The sequence below is a fragment of the Myiozetetes cayanensis genome, unplaced genomic scaffold (assembly GCF_022539395.1).
Source record: "Myiozetetes cayanensis isolate MyiCay16 unplaced genomic scaffold, myiCay2020 scf2-11, whole genome shotgun sequence".
NCBI lineage: Eukaryota > Metazoa > Chordata > Aves > Passeriformes > Tyrannidae > Myiozetetes > Myiozetetes cayanensis.
In genome coordinates, this window is record NW_026087411.1 from 5115684 (window position 1) to 5139442 (window position 23759).

The following is a 23759-nucleotide window of genomic DNA, read 5'->3' on the forward strand; positions in this document are numbered from 1 at the left end:
TTGGGTTTTTTTTTGTTGTTTTTTAAAAGAATATTGATTTGTTGTTGTGAAACTGTAGAAGACTAAATATCCTGACAAAAGAACATAAAAAGGAAAATCAGGCATCTGAGAAAAATCTGGCTCATGGGAGCTTCCTGTGAACCTTCTACTGTAAAGTTGTTTTTTTTTTTTTTAAATACGCTCCACTCTTTCCATTGAAGGTTTGAATGGCCCCATTAGCCTGTGCTCCTTCCTGCCAGTCAGCCTGAGTCCCCTGAATTTACTTGACTGGGGGGTTGGTATTACAAGCAAGCTTTCCTTAAGCAGTTCTAGGGTTTTTTTTGGCATTGTTTGTTATAGAGTATTGGGTGGTGTTTCTAACCTGTGGTGTGGTAAGGTTGTGTAGTGTAAACCTGTGCACTAAGCATTGCTGGAGTAAATGTCTGCTTAAGGGGAGTGTCTGTGATTATAGGAGAGTGAGATAAGAAATCCACTTGACCCTTCTTGTGCAGTACTCTTAACCCATCCTTGGGAGAAGCAGGGCTAAATTGGACCAGGAAAAGAAAGCTTCCACGTGGAGGGCAGCTGAATGTGACATCAAATTCAGAGACTAGTCAAGGCATGCCTGTGTTACTGCCAAAAGGACATTAAGGAAAAGAATTTATGAAGACTGGTGTCAGTTTGTGTATTCTGCAGTATAACATTCTGTTGCAAAAAGCTTTAAGGAAAGATTTTGCTGGGTAGGTTCCGTAGAGGTTGTTTTGCTCAAGATTCTTTGCTGCAATAACTCCTTGAAAAAAATGAAGTAAAATCTGTCCTTGTCACTTGTTCTGAATAATGGATGAACTTGGGCTTTGTTTAATTCAGCTCATTCTGCAAACTTCATTTGTGTTTGGTTTAAGAAAATCAAGCAATCAGCAGTACATACTACACATTCCACTCTGTCTTGCAAAGAGATGCTGTGCAGATTCAGTAGGTCTGATTGCACTTGTAAAAATAGGTCATAGTGTCTTGCTTTTTCCCTATTTTGTTTAAACCAAGCAAAGTCAAACTAGAGAAACTTCTCTTGAGAAGCAAAGCATAATCTTGAGATGTAAGTCTTGTAGAGGCCAGTTTGTTTAGCTGCAGATGTATTAAAAAAACCCTAAAATCCATTTCACAGGGAAAATTTTGGTCTTTCTACAGCTTGTGTCATCTTGAAAAAACCTGTAGAGACCTCTGGTGGGAAGAAATGAAGGAGGAATTTTCCGTGTTAGAAAGCGAAGATGTAGAAGTGGACAGATGGTGTCCTCTTGCTTTCCCTGTTTTAGTGGTTCCTCTTTTGAAATTTCCTGACCATGCTAAGGCTGCTGAGTGGTTTCAGTGATGGAAGAACAAACTCTGCCCTTATTTTAAGGGCTTGATGAGCGTTCCACAGTAAGTTGGATCGGGAGGCTGATGTTTTGATTCAGATAGTCTGACACGGTACTGCTGTGAGATGGTTCAGAAGTGCACAGGCCTTACCCAGGAGTCCTTAGCTTCTGCTATGGAAGTTAAGGGGAGGTGGGGAAGAAAACCCCAAACCCTTCCTGAAGTGCAAAACTTCATCTCTTAACTTCATCTTACAGTTGTCTCAGAGGGGTTTTACCTGCACTGCGTTTTATTTTCTCGTTAACGTCTCTGGCTCTCGCAGTCAGTGCTGTACCTTCACTCTGCAAGAGGGCTCATTTGGCAAATGCATCAATCCATGACATCATTCCAACAGTGTCTCCAGGCCTGGTTAAAGCATCTGCAACACTTGACTGCGCTCCCTGCAGTTGTTGGCAGCTGTGAAATTTCATTGATCGTGACCAACAGGAAATTCTGAAGGAAAAAAATCTTAGTACAAGGCTCGGGAAAGGCCTTGGCTAATGGCAATACACAGCATAGTGTAGGTCCCAGTGCAGAAGACTGCACTGCAAAGAGTGCTTTTCAAAGTAATTATCTGTAAAATGAGGAAAAGTGAATTAATGGTGGTGCAGAACCAACCACGTTTATTTTTAAGAGGCCATTAAGAGAGCCTTGATAGCGTTTTAGAGGTCGTGTGGGAAGCTGGGTGCTGGTGGGGTGGGAGGGTTGGTTCCTAATGAAAATCTTGCCTGGTGTGCACAAAGCAGAAGGGACAAAAGGTTATTAAAAAAAAATTCTTATCAGAAGTACTTTGACATTAGTCCTCAAGTAATTATTTTTATCCTTCAATAGGTGCATCTGCATGCTATTGTGCTAACACTGCTGCTTCTCTTATTAATTATACTCTTTTAAGCTTGCTTCACAGGAGTAATCTAGCAGCCTGTACTAATTAATGCAGTTCAAATCAAACATAGTAAGTATAAAAGAAGCTCAGCTGCAAAAAAAAAAAAAGAAAAGAAGATAAAAAAGGAGGGGGAAGGCAAAACCCAACACTTAGGAAATTTGATGCCAAAATAAACATTCAGGCTGTAGCTGTGAGGTACAAACAAAAAAGGTGTATTTCACGTTACAGGCATTTAAAGGTTATTGAATGTTTTTAAACGTAATGATACCTTGTTAGGAAAAAATACTCTTACCTGTTTTTTCACCTCTCAACAAAAGGTGGTTAGTCACTGGTCCTGCCTCTGGCTTCTAATGGCAGTGGTCCTAATCAAAGTTAAGTGCATTCTTTCCAACAACAGATTCTAATGCCGAAGCCTTTTACAGTTTTGTGTAATTGAACCCCTAAGTTTGCTGGAGAAATATGTCTTGATTCACGTTATCAGCTTCTGCTGAAAGGTTTACAAAACAAGAGTTAACAGGAGACTGATACCTTTCATGTCCTTCTTTCACAAATGAATCAAAATATTGGGCCAAATATTTCCTGGAATAATCAAACAAAACCCCAGAAGACCTTGAATCTTGCACAACCTCCTTTTCAATTGGTAACATTTGCAGCATATAAGAGTTTTTTTCAGTATGTAGAATGCTTTTATTACTTCATTTAATAATTGTGGATATGACAAAGTCTGATTCCAGTAATATATATATATATATTTAAATCAGTTGTTTCAGTGGGAGAATCAAAGATACCGGAATCATGGCTTCCATCTGCTTGAAGAGCTGGCATGGTTTTGAATTGTGGGTGTTTTATAAATCTGTATTTTAAATCACGTTTTAGTTGCTTGGTGTGCAAGGGCAGCGATGAAGCTCTTTTTCTGAGCCACAGACTTTGAAATCAGAATCTTCTCTGCTTCTTTGCTAAATTTCACTTGTCCAAAATAAAATAAGTTTACCACTGTAAATTGCCTTTCTTCAGGAATAGTTTCTTGTGGACCAGGCAAAAATGAGTAAATACCTAACGCAGGTTTACGGCAGGCCTTGTAAAACACCATTTTGGATCCAAACTGGACCTTCCACTGGATCCCTGCTTTTCCCAGTGGCAGTGCCTGATGTCCCAGTGCTGCCTTGGCAGTGCTGGCATGGTGGGAAATGCACAGCATCCCCAAGGCAGTTGTGGTAGATTCCAGTACAGTATTAAATACTCCTACTGAAAGGTCAGTGGTGTGGGATTGTATGGACTGAAGCAATTACTTAGTGTGGAGATGTAGCTGTTCAGCTAAACCCCAGTTCTTTTCCCCTGCTCCAACTCCGTTGTCTTAAGGTTAGCACTGTGTTATTCCTTACCTTATGGATGCTGGCTTTGTTGGATAAGTGACTTTATAAAAGCTGGTGGTTTTAAAGAAATGAGAAGTGTTGTTTGAGCAGCACAGGAAATTAATTTGTAATTTTTTTTTCATAGCTGACCATTAGTGTTTGTTCAGCCTGCACCACTGTGGATTTTGTATTTGGAATGATCTCCAAGTTTACTTTGCAAACTTATATTAAAACTGGTCTTCAATCTAATTCTTCAGAGGTGATTTTATTTGCTTTAATTACTGGCTAATGAGCAGCTGAGGTTTATGGTGTTAAAGGAGGGGGAAGTCTGAAGTAGGAAATACTACCTGTTGAATTCAATGAGCAACATGCATTATGTGATTTTGGCTGTTGCTTAGCACTGAGCCATCACTAATAACCTTGAATGCAAATTTGCTGATTAAAAATATGAGCTGGGCTTTTTCTTCTAAAAGTATTTTGGCATAGGAGAACAGTGGAACAGATTGTGGAAGAAAAGGTTGCTCTTGGTTTCGCTTGTACAACAATTCTATGAAGATATTTTAAAATTGTTGGATTTGTGACTTTCTTGAAGAAAATCCCTTAGAAAGACTGCTGTGCTTACTGTTTGGTTTCAGTGAACACGTGGTAGTGGAGACACTCGTCCTTTGGGATATTTTCTTTTCTTCCTTTCTCTCCCCACTCCATTTTGCTAAATTTTCTGTCTTCATACTGTGATGGCCTTCCTTGTTTTTTGTTTTAGTGAAGAACCTCTGGATGTGGATTTCTCTCATACTGGAAGCTGAAGGAGCAAATTATGCCCAGTACTTAACAAAATAAATGTATGATTATTAAACTAGTTGAGGTTTCATTTGAAAAGTTAGGACAGAAGTGTGGGATTTTTTTTGGTGCGTCTTTTAGTAATGGTTTCAATGATTTGGTTTGCTTCAAGGATTGCACCAGTGTTTCAAAACTCTGAATAGCAGTGTTTTTCCAGGCAGAGTTGCAGGTTGAGTACTTTTAAGTGGAGATGTGAACTCCATTGAAGATCATTTGTGGGTGGATTTGCAGCTGGGCTTGATAATGGAATTCAGATCATCAGCCAGAAAACAAAGCTGGAATGGAGTCAGGAGTCTCCAGAAGAGGGATTATGGGTCTGGAAGTGGGACCAGAATTGTGGTCATCATACAATGGGAAATGTATCATGGGAGGGAAAAAAAATCTGGAAGTTAAGTCAGTATCAAAAAATCACACAAACACAACTGTAAAACTAATGAAGTACATGTAATAGGGCTGTAACTATTAACCAAAAAATAACTCTTAATAAAGTCAAAGAGAAAATAATTTGTGCTGGAAGTGTCCTTTATTGAGGTTTCCTTCTACATTCATTAAAAATACTAAATAAGCAATTGCTTGGAAAGCCACACTGATTTTCAGCGTTTGTCCTTTGGAGTAAAAGTTTTATCTATCTGGTCATCCAAGGAGATTTTGAAGAAGAATACAGGACTCAATTTTCCTATTGTTTGTGTTATTCAAGTAAAAAAAGTAATCCTTTGTGTAGGAGAACCTGAAATTACTGGGTTTTTGTTTTGGTTTTTTTTGTTGTTTTTTTTTGGGGGGGATTGGCGTTTTTGGTTGTGGTTTTTTGTTTGGTTTGGTTTTTTTTGTTTTGTTTTGTTTTGGGGGGGTTGGGGTTTTTGTTTGTTTTGTGTTTTTTGGGGTTTTGTTTTGGTTTGGTTTTTTTGCTGCTTAGCAGTACCTTTTCCATATGTCTGCATAGAAATTCAAACTGGAATTTGCATTGATGTTTATTTTGGGTACCACATTGTTTCCAAGATGTCTTTATGAAGTCTGGATCCTGTGGATCCTGTTCTCTGCCCCATAGAAGAGTTTCTGCTCAGGTGTGCTGCTGGCTCTGGGGAGATGTCCGCAGGCAAGGAGAGCAGGAGGACAGTGATGACATTACTGTGTGGATTGGAGGGCAGCCTTTTTCTATAAATACATGTTATTTTCCCTGTTAAATGACTGATGCTGACAGTGGTTTTCAGATGGGCTATTTTTAAGACATCGTGTTATCCACTAAGGATGTCATTATGTGTTGCAAGAGTTTTAATATAAACTGTTTACATATTGATCTTGTTGTAAATTAAGCTGTTTCTTCCTTATCTTCAACAGGCAGCCTGATAAACTAGTGGTGGTTTGGACAAGAAGAAGCAGAAGAAAATCCTCTAAGGTCAGTTGATTGCTTACTAAGTCCCAACTTCAGGGGGAAGCAGGGTCAGCTCTTTGAGGGACTGTGTTTTGTTTTTTTTTTTAATCTGGGGAACAGCCAAATAAATGAGACATATTTTAATTGTTGCCTTTTCTTTTTAACTCAGTTTATCCATAAAGCTCAGAATAAGCTGCTGTTGATGTCAGTGCTGATTTATGGGAACTCAGTTCCAATTTCTGCTTTGGTTGGTTGTTTAGCAGAGCTGTATCATCATCAGTTCAATTTCAGTTATTAATTGCTAGACTTAATTAGAAAGGAGTATCTGTTTCACTACTACAAGTGTATTAAAAATAATTTTTAAAAAGTAATAAAGAACCTGACATCCCTGCAATAGGCAGATAAAGTCTGAGTAAGATGCTATTTCATATTTTGAAAATGCCACAAATAAAAAATAACAATAGCAGGCTCTTTCAGCCCAGCTATGTATCTTTGCATTGAATTTTTACATTTTACATCTACTAACACTGCGAGAAAGCCTGTGAATTTGTGGTTTATGACTGATAACTTGTTAGCCTGAGGAATGGGAAGCTCTGAGTGAAGTCTATCCAGTGTCTGGACATTCATGAAGTTTGTCTTGCATGGGGGCAAGGTGCATGCTGGTTTCCTCCCTTCCTAGGCTATCTCCACCTTCAGATGACTCTGTCTTGCTCATTCCCTTTCCTCTTATCTTGATTGGGCTTATGGCAGGTGGTCTTCTCAGAGAGGAAATTTTGGAGCTTCTAATAATTCTTAATTACTTCATTCAAAAAGGAGATGGTCTAAGTTTCTTTTTTGGGGGTTATGCATGTGACACAAAATGATACTTCCAAGAACTCTGTGATGGTGGAGAGAGGGCACCCACAATAGACAAGATACCTTGAAATAATTATTTGTTGAAGAACTTAAATATTTAGAAAATGTGGTATAGAGTTTTCTACCCTGCTCAGGAGAGACTTTGAGGTGGTTTTTTTCACTCTTTTTCTGACTTCGCTTTCTGATTGTCATACGTATTTGTTACATTTTGTTTTTTAACTTGGGATATAAGTTATTGTAAGCTGTTTTAGATAAAGACTGGTTATTGACTGAAAGTGACTGCCCAGCTCCAGTGTGTGCATCCAAAATTCTGCTTTAGGTTATGAAAACCCAAAGGTGTTACCTGGTGAGTAAACAAGGCTGTGAACCTTAGTCTGGCACCTTTTCCAGGTGTTCCTGTTCCATGTTCTGTGCTCTTCAACAAAGCCAGTCCGACTGTTCCTCTTTCACTGAAGGATATATTAGTTCAAGTTCCCTTGAACTTCTGGTGTGGTGTCTGGTGTGTCTCACCCTATGATAGCTTTTCTCTTTTAGTTTCATTAAATTTCTGTAGAACAGAGAGAGAAAAGATATATTAAACAGTAAGTGCAGTGCTCACACAAGCATTGTAACGCTGAAAAGCTTGGTGAAAAACAAGGTATTTGTCCATGAATGGCTGCTTTGTTGGGATTCAGAATATGTTCAGAAGCAGAAGTCCTAACAAAAGTCCATCAGGGCTTTGTGAAATGATGGGTTTCTGCCTGTCATTTCATAGGACCCAATGGCAGCATTTCCCTGAGGTGAGAGGATTTTCTGACATTAGTTCAGCAGTTTGGGCTTGAAGTTTTTTCAGCTGGGCCATGAAATTCCAGGGCGTGTCCTCCCTTTTGGTCACCAGGCAGTAGAAGCAACTCTTGGATAAACTGGCAGATTTATCTGAGACTCAGAAAAGTCTTTAGCTAACTAAATAGTTCATGTTTAGTAAGATCCCACAAAAGGTACTTTGAAAGAGGCTGAGTGACCCTGAAACCTGGGCAGAGATGGTTAATTCTGAGCTTAGATAGTTGATGTGATTTGAGCTGTTTGGGTCAAAAACTGTAAATCAATAAATGTTCTTGATCTCTTAGTCATCCTGCCAGTAAAATACTTTATTCAACATAGTTGTTTCATCTAATTGCTTTATTGGAAGCAAGTCAAATGAATATTTCCTCTTATTTTATTTTTGAAAGACATCAGGTTCAGTGAGTACAAAGCATTAATAATTGTCTATGTTTTTCAGCTTCTTTAAGAAGGAGGAAGAGAGAAATGAGGTCTTAACTTACTGAAAATATGTTGTAAAGGCTTCCTTGGAGGTTATGATTTCTGAACTTTTTGGACTGTTAGGGATTATAAGGGATATCCCTAACAGATAGTTCACAAACTCACAGAATGGTTGAGGTTGGAAGAGACTGCTCCTGAAGGACATGTGGTCTATCACCTCTGCTTAGCAGTATCAACCAGAGTGAGTTGCTCAGGACTGTGTCTGGACAGCTTTTGAGTATCTTCAAGGTGGGAGACTCCACAGCCTCTCAGGGCAACCTGTGCTGGTGGTTGGTCACCCTCACAGTGGAAAAAATGTTCCTTGATGTTCAGAGGGAACATCCTGTTTCACTTTGTGCCCATTGCCTCTTGTCAGTGGTGCTTCTGGGCACCCCTGAGAAAATCCTAGATCAGTTATCTGTGCACCCTCCCTTTGGGTATTTATTTATATTGATAAGGTCGTCCTTCTCCTGAGCTTTCTCTTATCCGGACCAGTCCCAGCTCTCTGTTTTTTCTCCTGAGGGATCATCAGTCCTTGAAACATTTTCATGGCCCATTGGGTGCTTTCCAATAGCTCTGTGTCTCATTTGTACTGAGGAAGTACAAGGGATAAAATAACTGAAAACGGGGTATGGCTTGGAAGATGGTGCTATGGACACATACTGGGACTGCCTCTAACTCATACAATAAGATGCCACTGAGCTGAAAGCTGAGTTTGGGATGTCCTTTGCAGCCCTTATTTTTATGGGTTTCTATGATTTTTGATATGCCTCCTGGCCCACATACTTTCTTTCCAAGTAAGCTACAGTGGTCCCTTTATTAGAATAAATAATGGGAGACATCGTGTGCAGGAGTCTGAATATTTTACTTGTTAGTGTGGGAAACAGAATAGGAGCTGTGCATATGTTAAATTACAGTAAGCTTCAAAGTGTTGCAAACGAAAAGCAAATAATCATTTAGAAAGAGCATTGAAATAGCAGACTGATGGATGGGTGGATCCAGGACCATAAATATATCCAGCACTTACTGACCTTAATGCAGATTTAAGTTACTTACAGTTCTATTTTGGGATCTGCTCTCTACAGGCAAGTCTGATTTCGAATTTCATGAGGCAGGTCAAGACAGGATGGCTCTGTGTGGTTGGGCATCTTCACCGTGTGTGCCAGGAGTTTACAGAAAATGGTGATTTGCAGTTTGGCTATTCTTGGCAGAATTTCTGTGCAATCCTAGAACCAAAATGAACTTTCAGCTTGGGGAAGGGGGAAGGTTAACCTGTCTGCTGGTGAAAACGTTGTCTGTTTTCAAAATTAGGGAGACTCTTCAATCTTTATTTAGCTGGTATGTTGGCCACCAGGTTTTCAGGCCCTGGGCTTTTGGACTTGCTTTTGTTTGGTTTGTTTTGGGAGTTTTTTGTTTGTTTGTGGGGTGGTGGTTGTGGTGTGGTGGTTTTGTTTTTGTTTGTTTGTTTGTTTTGTTTTGTTGTGGGGTTTTGGTGTTTTTTTTTTTGTTTTGGGGGGGGTTTTTTTGTTTGTTTTTTGTGGGTTTTTTTGGTTTTTTGTCTTTGTTCTATTGTAGAGCAAGGGAAAAACATGTTGTAAATATGTTTGCCTTCACTTCACTGAGATGCTCTCGAATTTCCAGACTTTGAACTAAGAAATTTCAGTTTGAAAATAGATGTTGCCATGATGTCAAGGAGGTACTTTCTGCTGTTCCTGTGAACATACACAGGCTTATGGTTGAATTATGCACCTCTGAAGAATCAAATTTGCACTTGCTTCTGAGAACCTGACAGAATTATTCTTCAAAGATCCTTTTTGTATTAAAGTGAAAAAGGTGCTTTTTTGCCTGTTATTTCAGCCATTCTGCTGTAGGTTTATCAAAAGCTGTTTAAGCACAAAGGAGAAGGAACAACGTTGGAAAAAGGGAAAGAGTTTGAACAGTAAGAAGTAAGAGCCAAGAGAAGCGGAGGGGCAGGGCGTAGAAAATATCCCTTGCTGGACACAACAGTAGCCTGCCCAGCTTCTTTTCAAGGCTGTGCCATCAATAAAGCATCACTTGGGTCACCTGTTTTGCTGTCCTTGGCAATCTCTCTGGCTACTTCGTTGCCTGGTGCCAGCCCTGCCTGTCACTGCCAGGTTCTTCACTGGCTGGAGTTCCAAAGGCGTGTTGTGACTCTGACGTGCTGGTGCCTGTCTGGGACCAGCACAGTTCCGTAATGCCACTCCTGGGGCTTCTCAGTTCTTTAGTAAAGTAATAAAATCATATTTTGTTGCAAGTGTAAGTGGTCAGAATCAGGGTGAGTCATTCTAATGGTCGATGGATGCATTTTAGGCATATGATACAGTCTTTAATAGGGCAATTGCAAATGGTTTTCCTACCACGCTGCTGCCTTGTTGAGCAGACAGTGGTTAGGGAGAACATAAGGACTGAGTGGTGAGCAAAACTGCTTTGTCCATAAAGAAGTTGGAGGGTGTTACAGAAGGTATAGGACATGAACAGAAAAGACTGCCTGACTGCTCTGTGGTTAAATGCTGCCTTAGGGAGTTCGGTTTTGTCCCATCCTCATGTACAAAGCTCCTGGCTGAGGCTAGATAGAGTATGAAAACTAGATCTAATGTATCTTTCCATTTTTTTGTGTGCCAGACATAGGGACTGACTTGCAGTGATGTAGAGCAGCCATCTTTACAGTTGAAGTGAAAAAAGTCTGCCTTGGAAGACAAAACAAAAAGTTGTTTTGTGCTTAATCCCTCTAAAGTGAGAGTGTTGCTGATTTAAGCAGACCTTGCTAAATTAGGGGAAACTGGTTATTCTTTCCCTGCTTGTAAATTTGGGGCTGTAATACCCTTCTTTTTTCCAGGTGTCCCATAAAGTTGGCTTGTGGTGACATTCGAGGTGCAGTGATGGCAGTTCCCCGAAAACGATGGGAGAAATAACATTCACAGTTATTTGTTTGTTTGTCTGGCTTTTGGTGGGTTTTTTGTTTGATTGGTTGGGTTTTTTTGATAAGAAGCCCTCTAGATAATGTCAGAGACTGCTTGATGAGAAGAAGGAGAAGAAGCTCATTATCTAAGTGTCATTGTGGACGGTGAATGAGGCAAGATTTGGTGAAAGTAACAGCATGAATATTTAAGAACGTGTCATGAATGTGTATGTGTGAAATTAAGCTTAAACAGCTAGCCCAGTGCTAGAGAATCTGTGGTGAAGATGAGTTTTTTTTCTCATTTTCCAAGCTTACAGTCTTTCTGTAGCTTTTTAGCAGTAATGCATATGCACACAGATGCATAATTACAGTTGTAACACATGTGCATGCTGCTGAATTGAAGACATTCATGGGAAGACCTGTGGGAATCTGCTGGGTTCCTTGTCTGCTCTAAAGGGGCACTGACAGCAGTGGGTTGATCAAAGGCTGCCTGCAGTTTTCAAGGCTTTGAACTTTCCTCTTTGGCACGTGCCGGGTTTTTTGGACTGCATCCCAGGGCAGGAATGTTGTTCTGGTGCCCAACCTCTTTAACTGGTGGGCCAAGCGCAGTGGTTTCAAGATGATCACGGGGATGCAAGCTGTAGTCTGGAGTATGGTCTTTAATTTGTCTCCCTTTGTGATACCAAATTGTGGTACAGAAGAATAAGAAGAAGCCATTCACAAACTGCCCGTTGAGGTTTCCTCTGGTGTGGGGGAATTAGCAGCTTTTCCCAGTCCATTCTTTTTCCAGTTAGGTCCACTATCAGCCAGGTCATACTGAGCTCTAGCTGTCCCTGGATGGCTTTGGTGGGACTCATTACACAGAGCAAATTGGAGCGATCCTCAGCCTTCAAAAGCCACACTGGAGGCACCAGATGAAAGATCTGGCTGCTTACTGTCAGCTCTTCCTCTTCAGTTATTTTTTTTTTTCTTTTCCTGTCTAAGTGTTCTGCCTGGATAACACTGAAGAAGAGGGATTATCCTTACAAGCTGAGCTGCCCTAAGCACTGTTGGAGCCAGTCGAGCTCCTGCTTGCTTCTTGTGCCCTGAGCAGCCTGTCACACAGACAAGTAGCAGAGCTGGTCTGATCCCAGCCAACTGGCAAAAGATTTATCAGGAAAAGAAAATCAGCAGTTTACTGGCTCACAATAAAGCCACTCTTGGGGCTGCAGGTGAGGAATAATGGTAGGCCTGGTTCTGGTGGCTTTTGCTTTTGAAAACCAATATTGACAGCTTGGCTATAAAGAACATATTTTTGATTTATAAATATAAACCGCTTCGTAATTTTCAAATTATGGCTCAAAATATTATTGTCAGCTCCAGGATCTTACAGAAAATTAACATGCAATTGTCCTGCACAACAGAGGCAGGATGAGGCAAGGTGGTACTGGAGAAGGCAGAAAGCAGATGAAGCCTCTGGAAGTGTTGGCTCTTGAAATAATGTAATACCAAATCTGTCTTTTCTCCTCTGCTTGAACTGGACAGTTGTGATGTTCGCATCCCAGATGGTGGATTGCAGAGTTGGCTGTCTGGATTGTAACTGTTGTTGTTTCAAAGAAAGAAAAATAATCTCCAAACTGGATAGCCTGAAGTGCCAGTGTGAGTCTGTAGGCTCTCCTCCACGGCCTTTCTGCAAGAGATTTCCCCCTCTGCCAGTCATCACTTTTGTGCCAGAGCAACACCGTAGGTTGGACTATGTCATTCACAGCCCTACTCTATTTATAGGGTACTTCATCAGCCCCTCCTGTAGCTCCTGTTTCCTGATTTAAAAGTGCTTTCATGCTGTATTGTCTCCTCTCATTTTCTACTGGCAGTCAAGAGGGAAGAGTTGCCTTTTGCCTTGAAATGCAACAGAGCACTTCTGCTTCTATTTCCAGACCGTGGCTCTCATCCCTCAGATCTAGGAGACAAGTCAGGCAAGGGGAGGGCTGTGGGTGAGGCACCCACTGCTGGCTGTCACTTCTGCTTAGCTGCTCTTGCCTTCATGTCCAAGACAATGGGAGATGGCTGGTGAAGACTAATAGCAAATGAGGAAAAAGTGGGCCTGGAAGGCACAACCCAAGGGGAAATGGAGTTAGAGGTGAGGATTAAAGTGGAAACTGTGCAGGTGCAGCACCCTGCCTTGGCTGAGCCCTGATAGCAATTCCCTGTCACCTGCAGAGGTGGCCTGATCCAGCTCACGTATCAAAGTCAAGGCTTATAATTTGGGAGTTGAAAAGGTTTTTTGATATAGGCCAGATGTAACTTCAAGAAACTGCAACACAGAGGTGCCTGACGTGAGAAATGTTGCATTAGAATAGCAGTCTGCATCTTAATTTCAAATTACCCTCCTCTGTCTTTCTCCCCCTCTGCTTTTCCCTTTCCCTGTCTCCTTCCCAACAACCCAGACGTGGTTTTGATGTTATCTTTTTCTATCATGCTGTTTGTGTGATACAGTGTTTATTTTTCAAAGCCAGAGGAGGACTTAATAACATTCATGATCACAGAACAGCTTTGCTATAAAAGCTCATTAGCTGGGGCTTGTCTTCCTGGTTGTTGCTTTCCGTGACAGAAAAACACATATATCCGTTTGTGTTTATTGTGTCTCACTGACTTTCCTGGTGGGAGGAAATGCTGATAAAGGGCTTGAAGTGAAGCATTGACTGTACCAGTGAATGCTCATTTTCTAGGTTTGGTGGTTTTTTTTTAATAGATGGAAAAGTGATTCTCAGCTGAGCAGGCTGGCAGTGCCTGGACCTTGGACAGTAAAAGTTTGACATAATTGCCAGTATTGGCCAAAACCATCAGGAAAGCACAGGTTTCAGACAGACCATGAGCTCCTGTTAGTTTTGTGAGAAAATTGGTATCTGGAAAGAGTATGGACTGCTCCTATGGAGGAAGAGTTGATATTCATGGAGTTAGAAATCAGGTTCTTTGCACTTAATGAAATTTCTGATCTAGTTAGGCATCTTTGGGAGCTGGGCTTTCAAGCAGAACAGGAAAACTGGAAAAATTTGTGATAAAATACAGGAAAGGTGGCAGTGTTTGGCAAGAAAATAAAAATACTTGGATGGAAATGAGTGCCCTGTGTTTATGAAGCTGTGGAGGCAGGTAGGGCTCTCTGATGTCTGTGCAGGCTGTATTTCCCCAGCACTTTCCCCATTCCTCAGCTTCACATCTCTAACCAACTCCTCTACCTCTCCCTTTGTCCTCTCCATGTCCCATAGCAGTTATGGTCACCTGCAGTTAATCTGCAGCCCTCTGCTTTGTGAGGATGGAAGGATTTAAGTCAGAGAGAGATTTGGTACCTGTGATGCTGCAGGCTCTGGTGAAAACTCAGCTGGATCCAAAAGGATTCAGGAAGCAGCAGGCACATGTGATGGGACTGTCAGAGATGAATGTGGCATCTGGAATGGGTACTACTTACCCTGCAGGGCAGCAAAATGTTACTGCCCACATATGGCTGGATGGGACTGCTTCACCAGCTGTGTCTTTCCCACTTTGGGATAGCAGAGTCATGTAAAGTTGCCCAGATTGCCTTAGGGTGCCTGAGAAGCCAAGTCACAAGTCCTGTTAACCTTATTATAGCAAAAATCTGTTCTAATGGATGGTCTGAACCTGAAGTTCCAAGTCTTGTGTAAAATTGTGATGGGTGATGCTCAAGAATTAAAAAAAAAAAAAAAACAACCAAGTTAATTTGCTTCAGATAACAGTAAATAGATTGAACACTACTTCCTGACAAACCTTTCCCAAATCTCTTATAATAGACTTGCTCTGTTACTGTTACTTGCACAGTAACATCCTTCCCTTATTTGTCTTACAGTGTCACGAAATAGATTTAAGTTGAGCTTGGTAAAAGGTATACATATTCCAAAACAGAAATACTCACACATGGTGTGTTTTGGGACTAGCCATACTGATACTCAAAGGTAGACAAGTTCTCAGTCTCTAAAATTCTCTAGTTCTCTAAAATCTATTGGGTTTTTTGTCTTTTCTAGGTGTAGGTACCACAGCATATTAATGCTTAAAAACTTAAATGTTTTAGTAGCATTATAAGTCATTGTTCTCACTTTTCTGAAATAAAACTTCTGTTTATGTGTAAATGTGATAAAGTCTGCAGTATGTGCTGTACACAGAATAAAGCTCAGCTTGCTACAGAAGTCCTGACCTTACAGCTTTAACTTTTGCAAGGCTCTGAGTATGCTGACTTGTTCTATGTAATAAAAATGCAGAATTTAGGACCTTGTGAAGAACAGTTTTAGTACAGTGGAGGAAAAAAAAAGCCTGCTGGTGGTCTGAATTTCCTTACTGTCATTCTTAATCATGTCCTTTGTAGTGTTCAGTAGAGTCATACATATAAGAATATGACCTTTTTGGAGTCAGTGATGTATTACTTCTACCTACATGCCTGGGGTCCTGTGGGAGTTGAGTCAGCACTTTTATAATGACTTTAAGACAAGTGTTTCTTTTCTTCCTTTAGGCTCACAGCTGGCAGCCTGGAATCAAGAACCCATACCGTGGGGTGGTGGTATGGCCTGTACCTGAAAATGTTGAAATTACTGTGACTCTCTTCAAGGTATGTTTGGGTTTTTTAAAATATTTTTAAAAAAATTTTTTTTTTTTTTTTACTATTTCATATATAAACAGCATGTGAAAAATTCTGTCTGGAAATGTCAGATTATAATCACAAGGTCTAATCTTACAGGGTTTAAGTCATTAACTGGAAAACCTTATGTCCTCAGTTCAGATCCAGGAGAGAGGGATGGTCTGTTCCCTGCCAGAGCTTACTTTTGTAGTTTAGTTAACACACTGAAAATACCCATTGAGCTGATTATGGCGAGTCATTGGCACAGAATTCAGTACATGTGTAACTGTGCACGTAGTACATGTGTAAGGACTTGGCATGGGTTATAGTCTGGTTGGTTTGCTTTAGACACTGCAAGCCAGAAGCTGTCATAGCACGGTCACTTCTAGACTTCCTTGTTCAGTTGCAGTGCACACTATTGGCTAAGAATCAGAATCCAGCTCTTAATTTCCCAGTTATTTAGTATGCCACACAAACATCACAGCACTTATGTGATTGCAGTTGTAAGAGTGGATGTGGAGTATTTGAGTAGTACAGAGAATTATAAGATTTTACAGGGAATTTTTTGTTTTTTGGAACTGCATTTGTTCTATTAAAAAAGAAGGCTGTGAAGCAGAAGAAGGAAGTGATGCTATAGTTCATTTCCCAAATATCATTGGTAAGGCCTGTCTGCATAAAGATAAACAATGCAGCTTTGCACATGTGACAGAGTAGGAGGCTACCAGGAAGCTGAAGACTTCTGGGATTTTTATTCCATTAGTTCTTGTTCTTCACTCTGGTGCCTCTGTCTACACCCTGACTGTTCTTATTTATAACTGCTTCCTTTACACCTTAGGGCAACAGTAAGTTACTTCTTTCTAATTAGTAATATTTGTATTTATTTGTCTTGGGGACTTCTCTGAGTAACTGCTTGGACTTGGCTTCTGATTAGCCTTAGAATGGGAATTTATTACTTGGTTCATTAAACCTAAAAGAGGGGAGGTGTCATTTTTTGTTTTCCCTCATGTCTTTGGGATTAACCATGAACACAAACTTCTCAGGTTGGCAGTGATGCCAGCTATCATAAATTTGTTTCTCAGCAAACACACAGTCTTCAACTGAGATTCATAAGTTCACTACCAAAAATTGTTTGCTGCAAGGACCTCTAATTGGATTAAGAAATTTAACAGCATTATGTGACAAGCCTGTATGTCCGTATAATCTGAACATGATTATGCAACACAGTAAATGCTGCTGGATATTTTCAACATTTAATAGCAGAAATGTACACAATTCTTGATTGTGATTACAGTAAAATGTGAGGAATGACAAAGTTTCTGTTGGGTGCAGCTCTGTGATGCTGTGGCTTTGGAGTAAAAGTGTCTTCCAGCCTTCTCCTGCCATCCCACCTTTTTTATTTATGCTTGCACTGGTTCAGGATTGTATTGTGTAGAACAGCACAACAACCTTGTTAGTTGTGTAACTGAGAGTGAGGGCCAGGACCATCTAGTGAGGGGACAGAAGGGCCTCTGGAGCCAGTGTCAGGTATTACTACAAGCTTAATGTTACCCAGCACTGGTTCTGCAGGCACTTCTGTTCGCTGGACTTCCTCCTCCCCCCCGAAAATGAGCCTGCCTGTCACAAGAATTGTTCTGGGAGGAGAGGTAGGAGCGTGAATAACTCCAGCAGCTGTGCCATCTGAAAATGGTACCCACTGATCTCTGGGGGAATGAACCCTGGCTTTCATGATCAGAATATTGAGATCATAGAACCGTCATTCTATCAGGCAGCTCTTAATGTAAAATCTGCTCTAACTGATCCTCTGGCTCTTCCAACAAGAGTGCCTGTAAGTGGCCAAGCACACTTTTTTCTCTGTGAGGGTGTGCAAGTGTGGCACAGAGCAGCCGTTTGAACAGGCTGTGTGATGCACCGGGAGCACTGTGCCTGTGTGAGACCAGCAGCCTGTGGAGTGAACGAGCTGTGAGGGCTAGGGGATTGCAGGCAGAAGATGGTATTAGCCCAGTATAGGCTGTGCCCTGTCACATGATGCCTTTGTTGGCTGAGTGCTAGACTGGCACTTCAGCTGTAGTCCTAACACCCACATAGCTGGCATATCTATAGCTGGTACATTCTGGGCAAAGACAGTCAGAAAGAACTAGCTGTTTTTCACACAGCTGATGCATTGTCTGGTCAGCACTGGAGCAGCGGGAAGGGAAGTGTGTAATAGCACGCTGCAGCAGCCTTTTTTGGGAGCTGACTTGGAAGTCGGGTATTTATATTGTTCCTTCATCTAAAAGGAGGGAGACAAAAAGGCTGAAGAGATTAAAGATCAGAAAACGAGACTACTCGTCTTGCAGTTCTGTAAAAGTCCTTTTTGGAGCCACTGCCCTGTGAAGGCGAACGACTGTGGAAGGTTTGGCACTTTGCAGTTTGTACACTTCAGCCTGGCCACGTTGTTTAACAAGCAGCAGTTGTTCTCTTTCACTACCACCTGAAAAGCAAAGGGAAACTGCTGATTCCTTGTCCACCCTGGCAGAGCTCACTGGCTGCCCTGACAGAGCTGTGTAGCAATCACAGATAACAAAGGAGTGCAGTGGTGCTGTTGGAAATGGAAGTGCAGGAAAGGGAGAGAGTGGGCTCCAGATAGACAGCTCTGTGTTGTGGGAAACCACAGTAGTGGCGGTGCATTCGTAAGTGGCTGTTGAAATGTGTTGCTGGTAGGATTAGGAGATAAGTCAAGGTTTCAAGTGCTGATGAGAATGTTAAGAGTATCCTCTCCAGTTGACACTTGAGAGCTGGCTAACAAAGTGTCTGTGATCAGTCAACAGATGAGATGTTCTGCATTATCTGCACATCCCTGTTTTGGGTGTTAACTTGTTTCCAAGCTAAGTACTAAAGAGACTACAAACCTTCCTTTAGAAACCTTTAATTTCAAATAAATACAAGGCTATTGGTTTGTTTCAATTAATTCTGCGCTGCTGGTAAAATTTCATAATGCTCTGGAGTCATGTGGGGGAAAGCATCATATGGATATATTGATTCAGCTTCCCTTGACCAGCTTTAGCTCCTGCCCGTGCAGCCACTGAAGTGCTAATTGCATCAAAAGTTCCATCTGTTCTGAAAGTTTAACTTCTTCCTTTACCGTGCTGCACACTGGCGTTTGTTTATGCCTTGGGTTTTTCAACTAAACTGGGGAGAAAGAAACGTCATGAAACAATAAGCCTGTTGTGCATTTAAAATCCACGATTTGTAGTGCTTTCATGGAAAGATTCACAAATGCCAGAAAAGCCATAGCTGAATTCCCATTTTTTGTTGTTTCCATGGCTGCACTGTAGAATTTTATTTTTTGGAGTCTCTGCTTTAGCAAGCTTTAACTACCACGTATGAAAACTTGTATACTTTTCTGTGGTTTTTATGTACAAATGCAGCCCTTTATCAACTGAGAGAGATTTTTAAATGAGAAATTTTCACTGCCAAGCAAGCCCAGTGTTTTTAGCAAAGCTAAATGAACATCAGCTGTACCGTGAGGACTTAAATTGCGACATCATTATTTTCTAGCTTAAAAGCAAAGTGAACTTCCCAAGTAAAAATGTTTGTTCTTCTGGAGTAAGCATGGACTTTGCTTTATTGGATTACGAAAAACACTTGTTTTGTTGGTAATGTACATGGTTTGTCACACCAAGGTACAATTGCAACAACAGGGACAATTATCAGCTCTTAATTCCAGAGTTTGAAAAAGACATTTTAAAAGGCACATTTTTCTAAGCACACAAAAAATATTTAGGAGTAAAATAAAAATTAAATAGGTGATCAAAGCATACTTGTATTGTTGAAAATATTCCTGTCCCTAAATAATACTCAGAATAAATCCCGATCATTCTTCTTGAAAGCCCAAGTCAATCATGCTTTGATTATAAACTAATAACTGGCCATGCACTGGCAGGAGCACTGCAGCAAAGCCAATACATTGTCTCAGGGAAGGGGAAAAAAAAGCCTAAACCAACCCCAAAACAATTCATGAAGCCATTTCTTGTAAGCAAAGAACAAATCCAGGTTCAGAGCATATTTCTTTTAGTTTAGGAGAGAGCAGTGGCTTGACTATGGACACTGTGGAGAATACTCTGTGTGAGGGAAAAACAGTTCCTTAGACAAGATGTTGTGTGCCAGATGTAAAAATCATAAGCTCAAGGAAGTGAGCACATTTGCATGTTAAAAATTAAATGTTTAAAGATGTAAAGGATTATGCTCCCACTGATTTTACTAATTGTAAAAAAAAAAAAGAAAAGGACATTCAGTCTTTGCTGCCTTTCTAGCCCAGAGGCTTTCCAGGAAAGTGTGAGCTCGGTGTGGTGATGTACAGGGATGTTTCTGCCAGTCTGCTCAGAGCTCCCTGCTTTCTGGCAGCTCCAATTAAAGCTGATCACAGTTGTATGTGATTTTCTAGACTAATCAGACCTGTGTAAGCAGCATTTGAATGCAGCAAGAATTGGGTCAAATCTTGAGTCTTCTGCAGCTTCGAACAGCCCAGTACAAAAGCTGGGGACAGATGGTGGAGTTCTTGGAGCATCTGCTGCAGGCCATCGGTAGAGGAAGATCACAAACCCTGTCATGGTTTGATCTGATTCAATATGACACTCCTTAAGTAGCTATTCCCCAAGAAGAAAGACTGAAGATTAGGGCTGGTATGAAGTGATCTAATTGAAGGACAAGCTTCAAAATCCAGGAACGCTTAAGGAGGAGGCATGGGGAAAGAAGGGAGGAAGATCAGTCTGAAGAACTTCCTAACCCACTCTGGCTGCTGATTAGGAAAAGGACCAGTCCCTTCTTTCCTGATGTGTCCTTCATTCCTATTGCAAGAGATACAAAAACAACTCTGAATATTACCTAAATTATTGGAGAAAGTTTACCTTTCTTCAATCTTCTGAAACCACCTTATACATTGCAGAAAGGATCTAATCCTTGACAAAGCTCCTCATGGAAGGGGTGATGATCAACAGAGAACAGAAAAATATTACTGACTTTGTTGTTCTTTGTTGCTCTCCCCATGCCCAAGTCCAGAAGAGTTGACTGGTTTTGGGTAGTGGGCATGGTGGATGGGCAGAATGGTGTCACAGAAAGAAGCTGAGGGGTAGGATTGCAGAGAAAAGCTTGTAGGAGTGAGCTTGTTGAGGGCCAGCATGTCTCTTTAAAGTATTTAACACAGCTGCATTATGCTGGTGGAATAAAACAAGTCTCTACTGAGAGCTGGGGAAATGATTATCTGAGAGTCTCACAACAGGAGATGTGTAAGGTGATGTCCTTATGTGTGTTTCACATTTCTCTACTATTTGCTTCTCACTTGAGTGTTACTTTTGAACACTAAGATCATCTTACCAGAAAAAAAAAAGAAAAAATGATAAGGGGTAAAAAACCTCTAAAACTTAGTTGAAGATACTGAAAAGGAGCATCATACTGAACATGAATGCAGATGGAAAGAGGAACAGGGAAATGGGACCCATGTCTTGGTATTAAAAATGAGGATTCTTTTTTATTTCACACTACAGCAAGATTTGAGGAAGTTTGTTCCTTGATCTTTCTAGGTAATTTTCACTAGCATTTGCTTTCAGGGAGGAGGATGGGAATGAGATCTGTTTATAACTCTTGTCTTTGTTTCCAGCTTGTATCTGCTTGCAGGTGAGGTGAGGTTTAGTGTGCCGTGTTACCGAAGAATGCTTTCATACAGCGAGCGTTTGAAAGGCTGCTATAACCATTGCTCCTGGAGTTGTTCTTCTTTGGAACGGCTTTTTTGTTTGCAAAGCACTGTCAGTCCTCAAATAATAGTTTGCTACATTCATCACATGAGTTTTCTGTGGGAAATGATTGGAGAACACGGGTTAGCCAGTGAGGGAAGTATGTGCTGTTGTGGCTTTTTACTGGTCTTTACTCTCTTAAATCCAAAATAAGATGAAAGATTAGTCAGATCTGTAGGAAAGATCACTTGTTACAGGGCCCAAAGTGTGAAATGTTGTTTGCAATAGAAACTGTGTTATATCTATAATCATACAAGCATCTGTTAACATGATCATATAATAAAGTTGTAAGCTAGCTAGAAATAGGACTCTGTGTGGTGCTCCCTGGGCTTCTGATAAAAGCATTTTAGTGGAAGAGTGAAGCCACTTATGTGTTGCAAGGAAATGCTGAAGCTTATGTGTATAAACTTATTTGGGGTTTTCTGTTTCTGGAGGCATTTTAAAACTAACAAGAAATGCGGCTTTAACAAAAAAATTATCTGGATTGGTCTTTAAATCTGAAATATCTTGTAGCAGTTAACAATATCTTACACATAGGCAAAGTGTCCATATCTCAGCATATTTCATGCTGTCTAAACATTTGGTAAGGCTTGAGAAGTCTTTGAAGCTTTTAGGAGGAGTTTGGGGGTAATACACTTGCATTTATTTTCCGAAAGTGTTCACAACTTACTTTCAATTGCGTGCTAAAATGTTGAGCATCAAGAAGTCTTTGCATTTTACAGTAGTACTTTATCAGATGATCAGAAACAGCAGAGCACCTGGTTCTGTAGCCTTCAGAGGCGCGAGTCAGTTTTACTGCCATTGACAGAAGAGTTTTGTTTTTCTTTATACATTATTTCCTTGCACGAAGGTTTTGTTTGTTATATGGGTTAAAATATTGGACCCTGACTTTGGAAGCATGTTTTGGGTCACCCTGCAAGCTTGTCCTAATAGCTTTTGGGGGAGTTAGGAAAAAAAGATTGAGCGGGATGAAATATTTAAGAGTTTAGTCACTTCTTACGGAGTAGCTTATTAAAACATAAAGTGGTTAATGATCCCATTAAATCTCATTATGTCATTTCATGCTCTATCAAAGGAAGCAATTAAACAAAAAGGTAATTGCCCCAGGTTAACTCTTGAAAATTTTAAAGTATTTAATGGCTGGATTACAGAAAGTTACATCTTTAGAATTTATACAGAATTTATACAGCAAACCCGCAGGTATCGTGTACTTTATTTACATAATGCAGAATTCCACAGACTTGATTAATGTGATGGATGTATAATTACATAATCTGATATTTACAAGACGTAATTTGGAACACGGAGATATCTCAGTATATAAAAAAAAAACTTCTTACAAGATTTATTCATATAGAGAAATAAATCATCAGTTTTGACATAAGTTTCTAGCAACATCCTGTTTTTTTTTTTGGAAAGTACATCCCATTATGGGAGTGTTGCATTTTAAAATGTGTGTTGTGTGTGACAGCTGTGGTTGTAGCTGTTAAATACACAGCTAATGGTGTTGCCAGTGGGAGGAGGAGGTGTTGGATTCCCTCAGGGAGCATGTTAGTGCCCAGCAGGACTCCTGTCAGGAGGACCAGTGTTTTACAGAGCAGGGAACCCGCCTGGCTGGGTTTTGTAGGAAGGATGTGCTGCAGGAGATAGGATGATATCCTCTTAGAAATGTTATTGTAGTTTATTCGAAAGAGGAGGTTTATTTAAGGGCACACTTCCCAAGTTGTTTTTGTGCTGGAAAAAAAAAAATTCTTTTTGCCTGTTGTTTACACTATAAACTCATTACTTACAAATTATTTTACGTATTTGATGAGAACTAGTTAAAAGATCCATTTGTAGTGCTGTGGTACCTCTACCCACTGTGTCTGACTTCAAAGCAAAACTAAAGTGAAATGAGGATCAAAGCAAAGTCTAGAAGACTGAATGTGAGGCGTGTAGCATTCTGGAAAGAAAGGAAACATGGTACTAATGGATATAAAGTAGAAGCACAATATATTGATGTGTTTTGTTAATTTACAGCAGCAAGATGGAATTGGTGCAGTGCTTGATGTAGTGTCATGACCAGTTGCCAAATAATAGCAGTAAAACTCTGCAGGTGCTGGGGGTCTCGTATGTGATGATGGCAAATGGGATGATGTGGAAGTGAGATTTGTCTGCAAGTGTCAATAGTGTGCAGGCTGCAGAGGCAAAGGAGTCATCGAGTGTTTTCTTGTAATTAGAAATAACAGGATAGAATTGAGGTATGCCAACATTAGGTTTCATGTCAGAAGAAAGGCTCAAGCCACATTCTCTTTGTGTGAGAAGCTGTTTTGCAAGTGGATTAGAAGTTATTTTGTTACAGTTGTTCAGAACTAGGACTGGATGGTAAATTAATATTTTAATTTTTTGAAAAAAGCATTTTGTTTAAAGTAGGATCCTTGATAGAGGCAGGAAGGGGATGACTTGGTGTCTCCATCGTTATCTTACTTTGAGACAAAAACACAGAACCACTCCAGCAGACTGAAAGCTCATTAAATTGAAAACAAA

At 40.4% G+C, this 23759-nt stretch overlaps 1 protein-coding gene across 12 annotated transcripts in view; it reads left to right on the top strand.

Moving 5' to 3' along the window:
- The window catches only part of EHBP1 (EH domain binding protein 1), a 210109-nt gene that overhangs the window by 23496 nt on the left and 162854 nt on the right, over window positions 1–23759 (top strand). For all 12 annotated transcript variants that reach the window (XM_050316897.1, XM_050316898.1, XM_050316899.1 and 9 more), the window contains exons 3-4: window positions 5776–5833; window positions 15361–15456. In XM_050316897.1, coding sequence (XP_050172854.1) covers window positions 5776–5833; window positions 15361–15456 — 154 coding nt within the window. The remainder of the gene's footprint in view (window positions 1–5775; window positions 5834–15360; window positions 15457–23759) is intronic.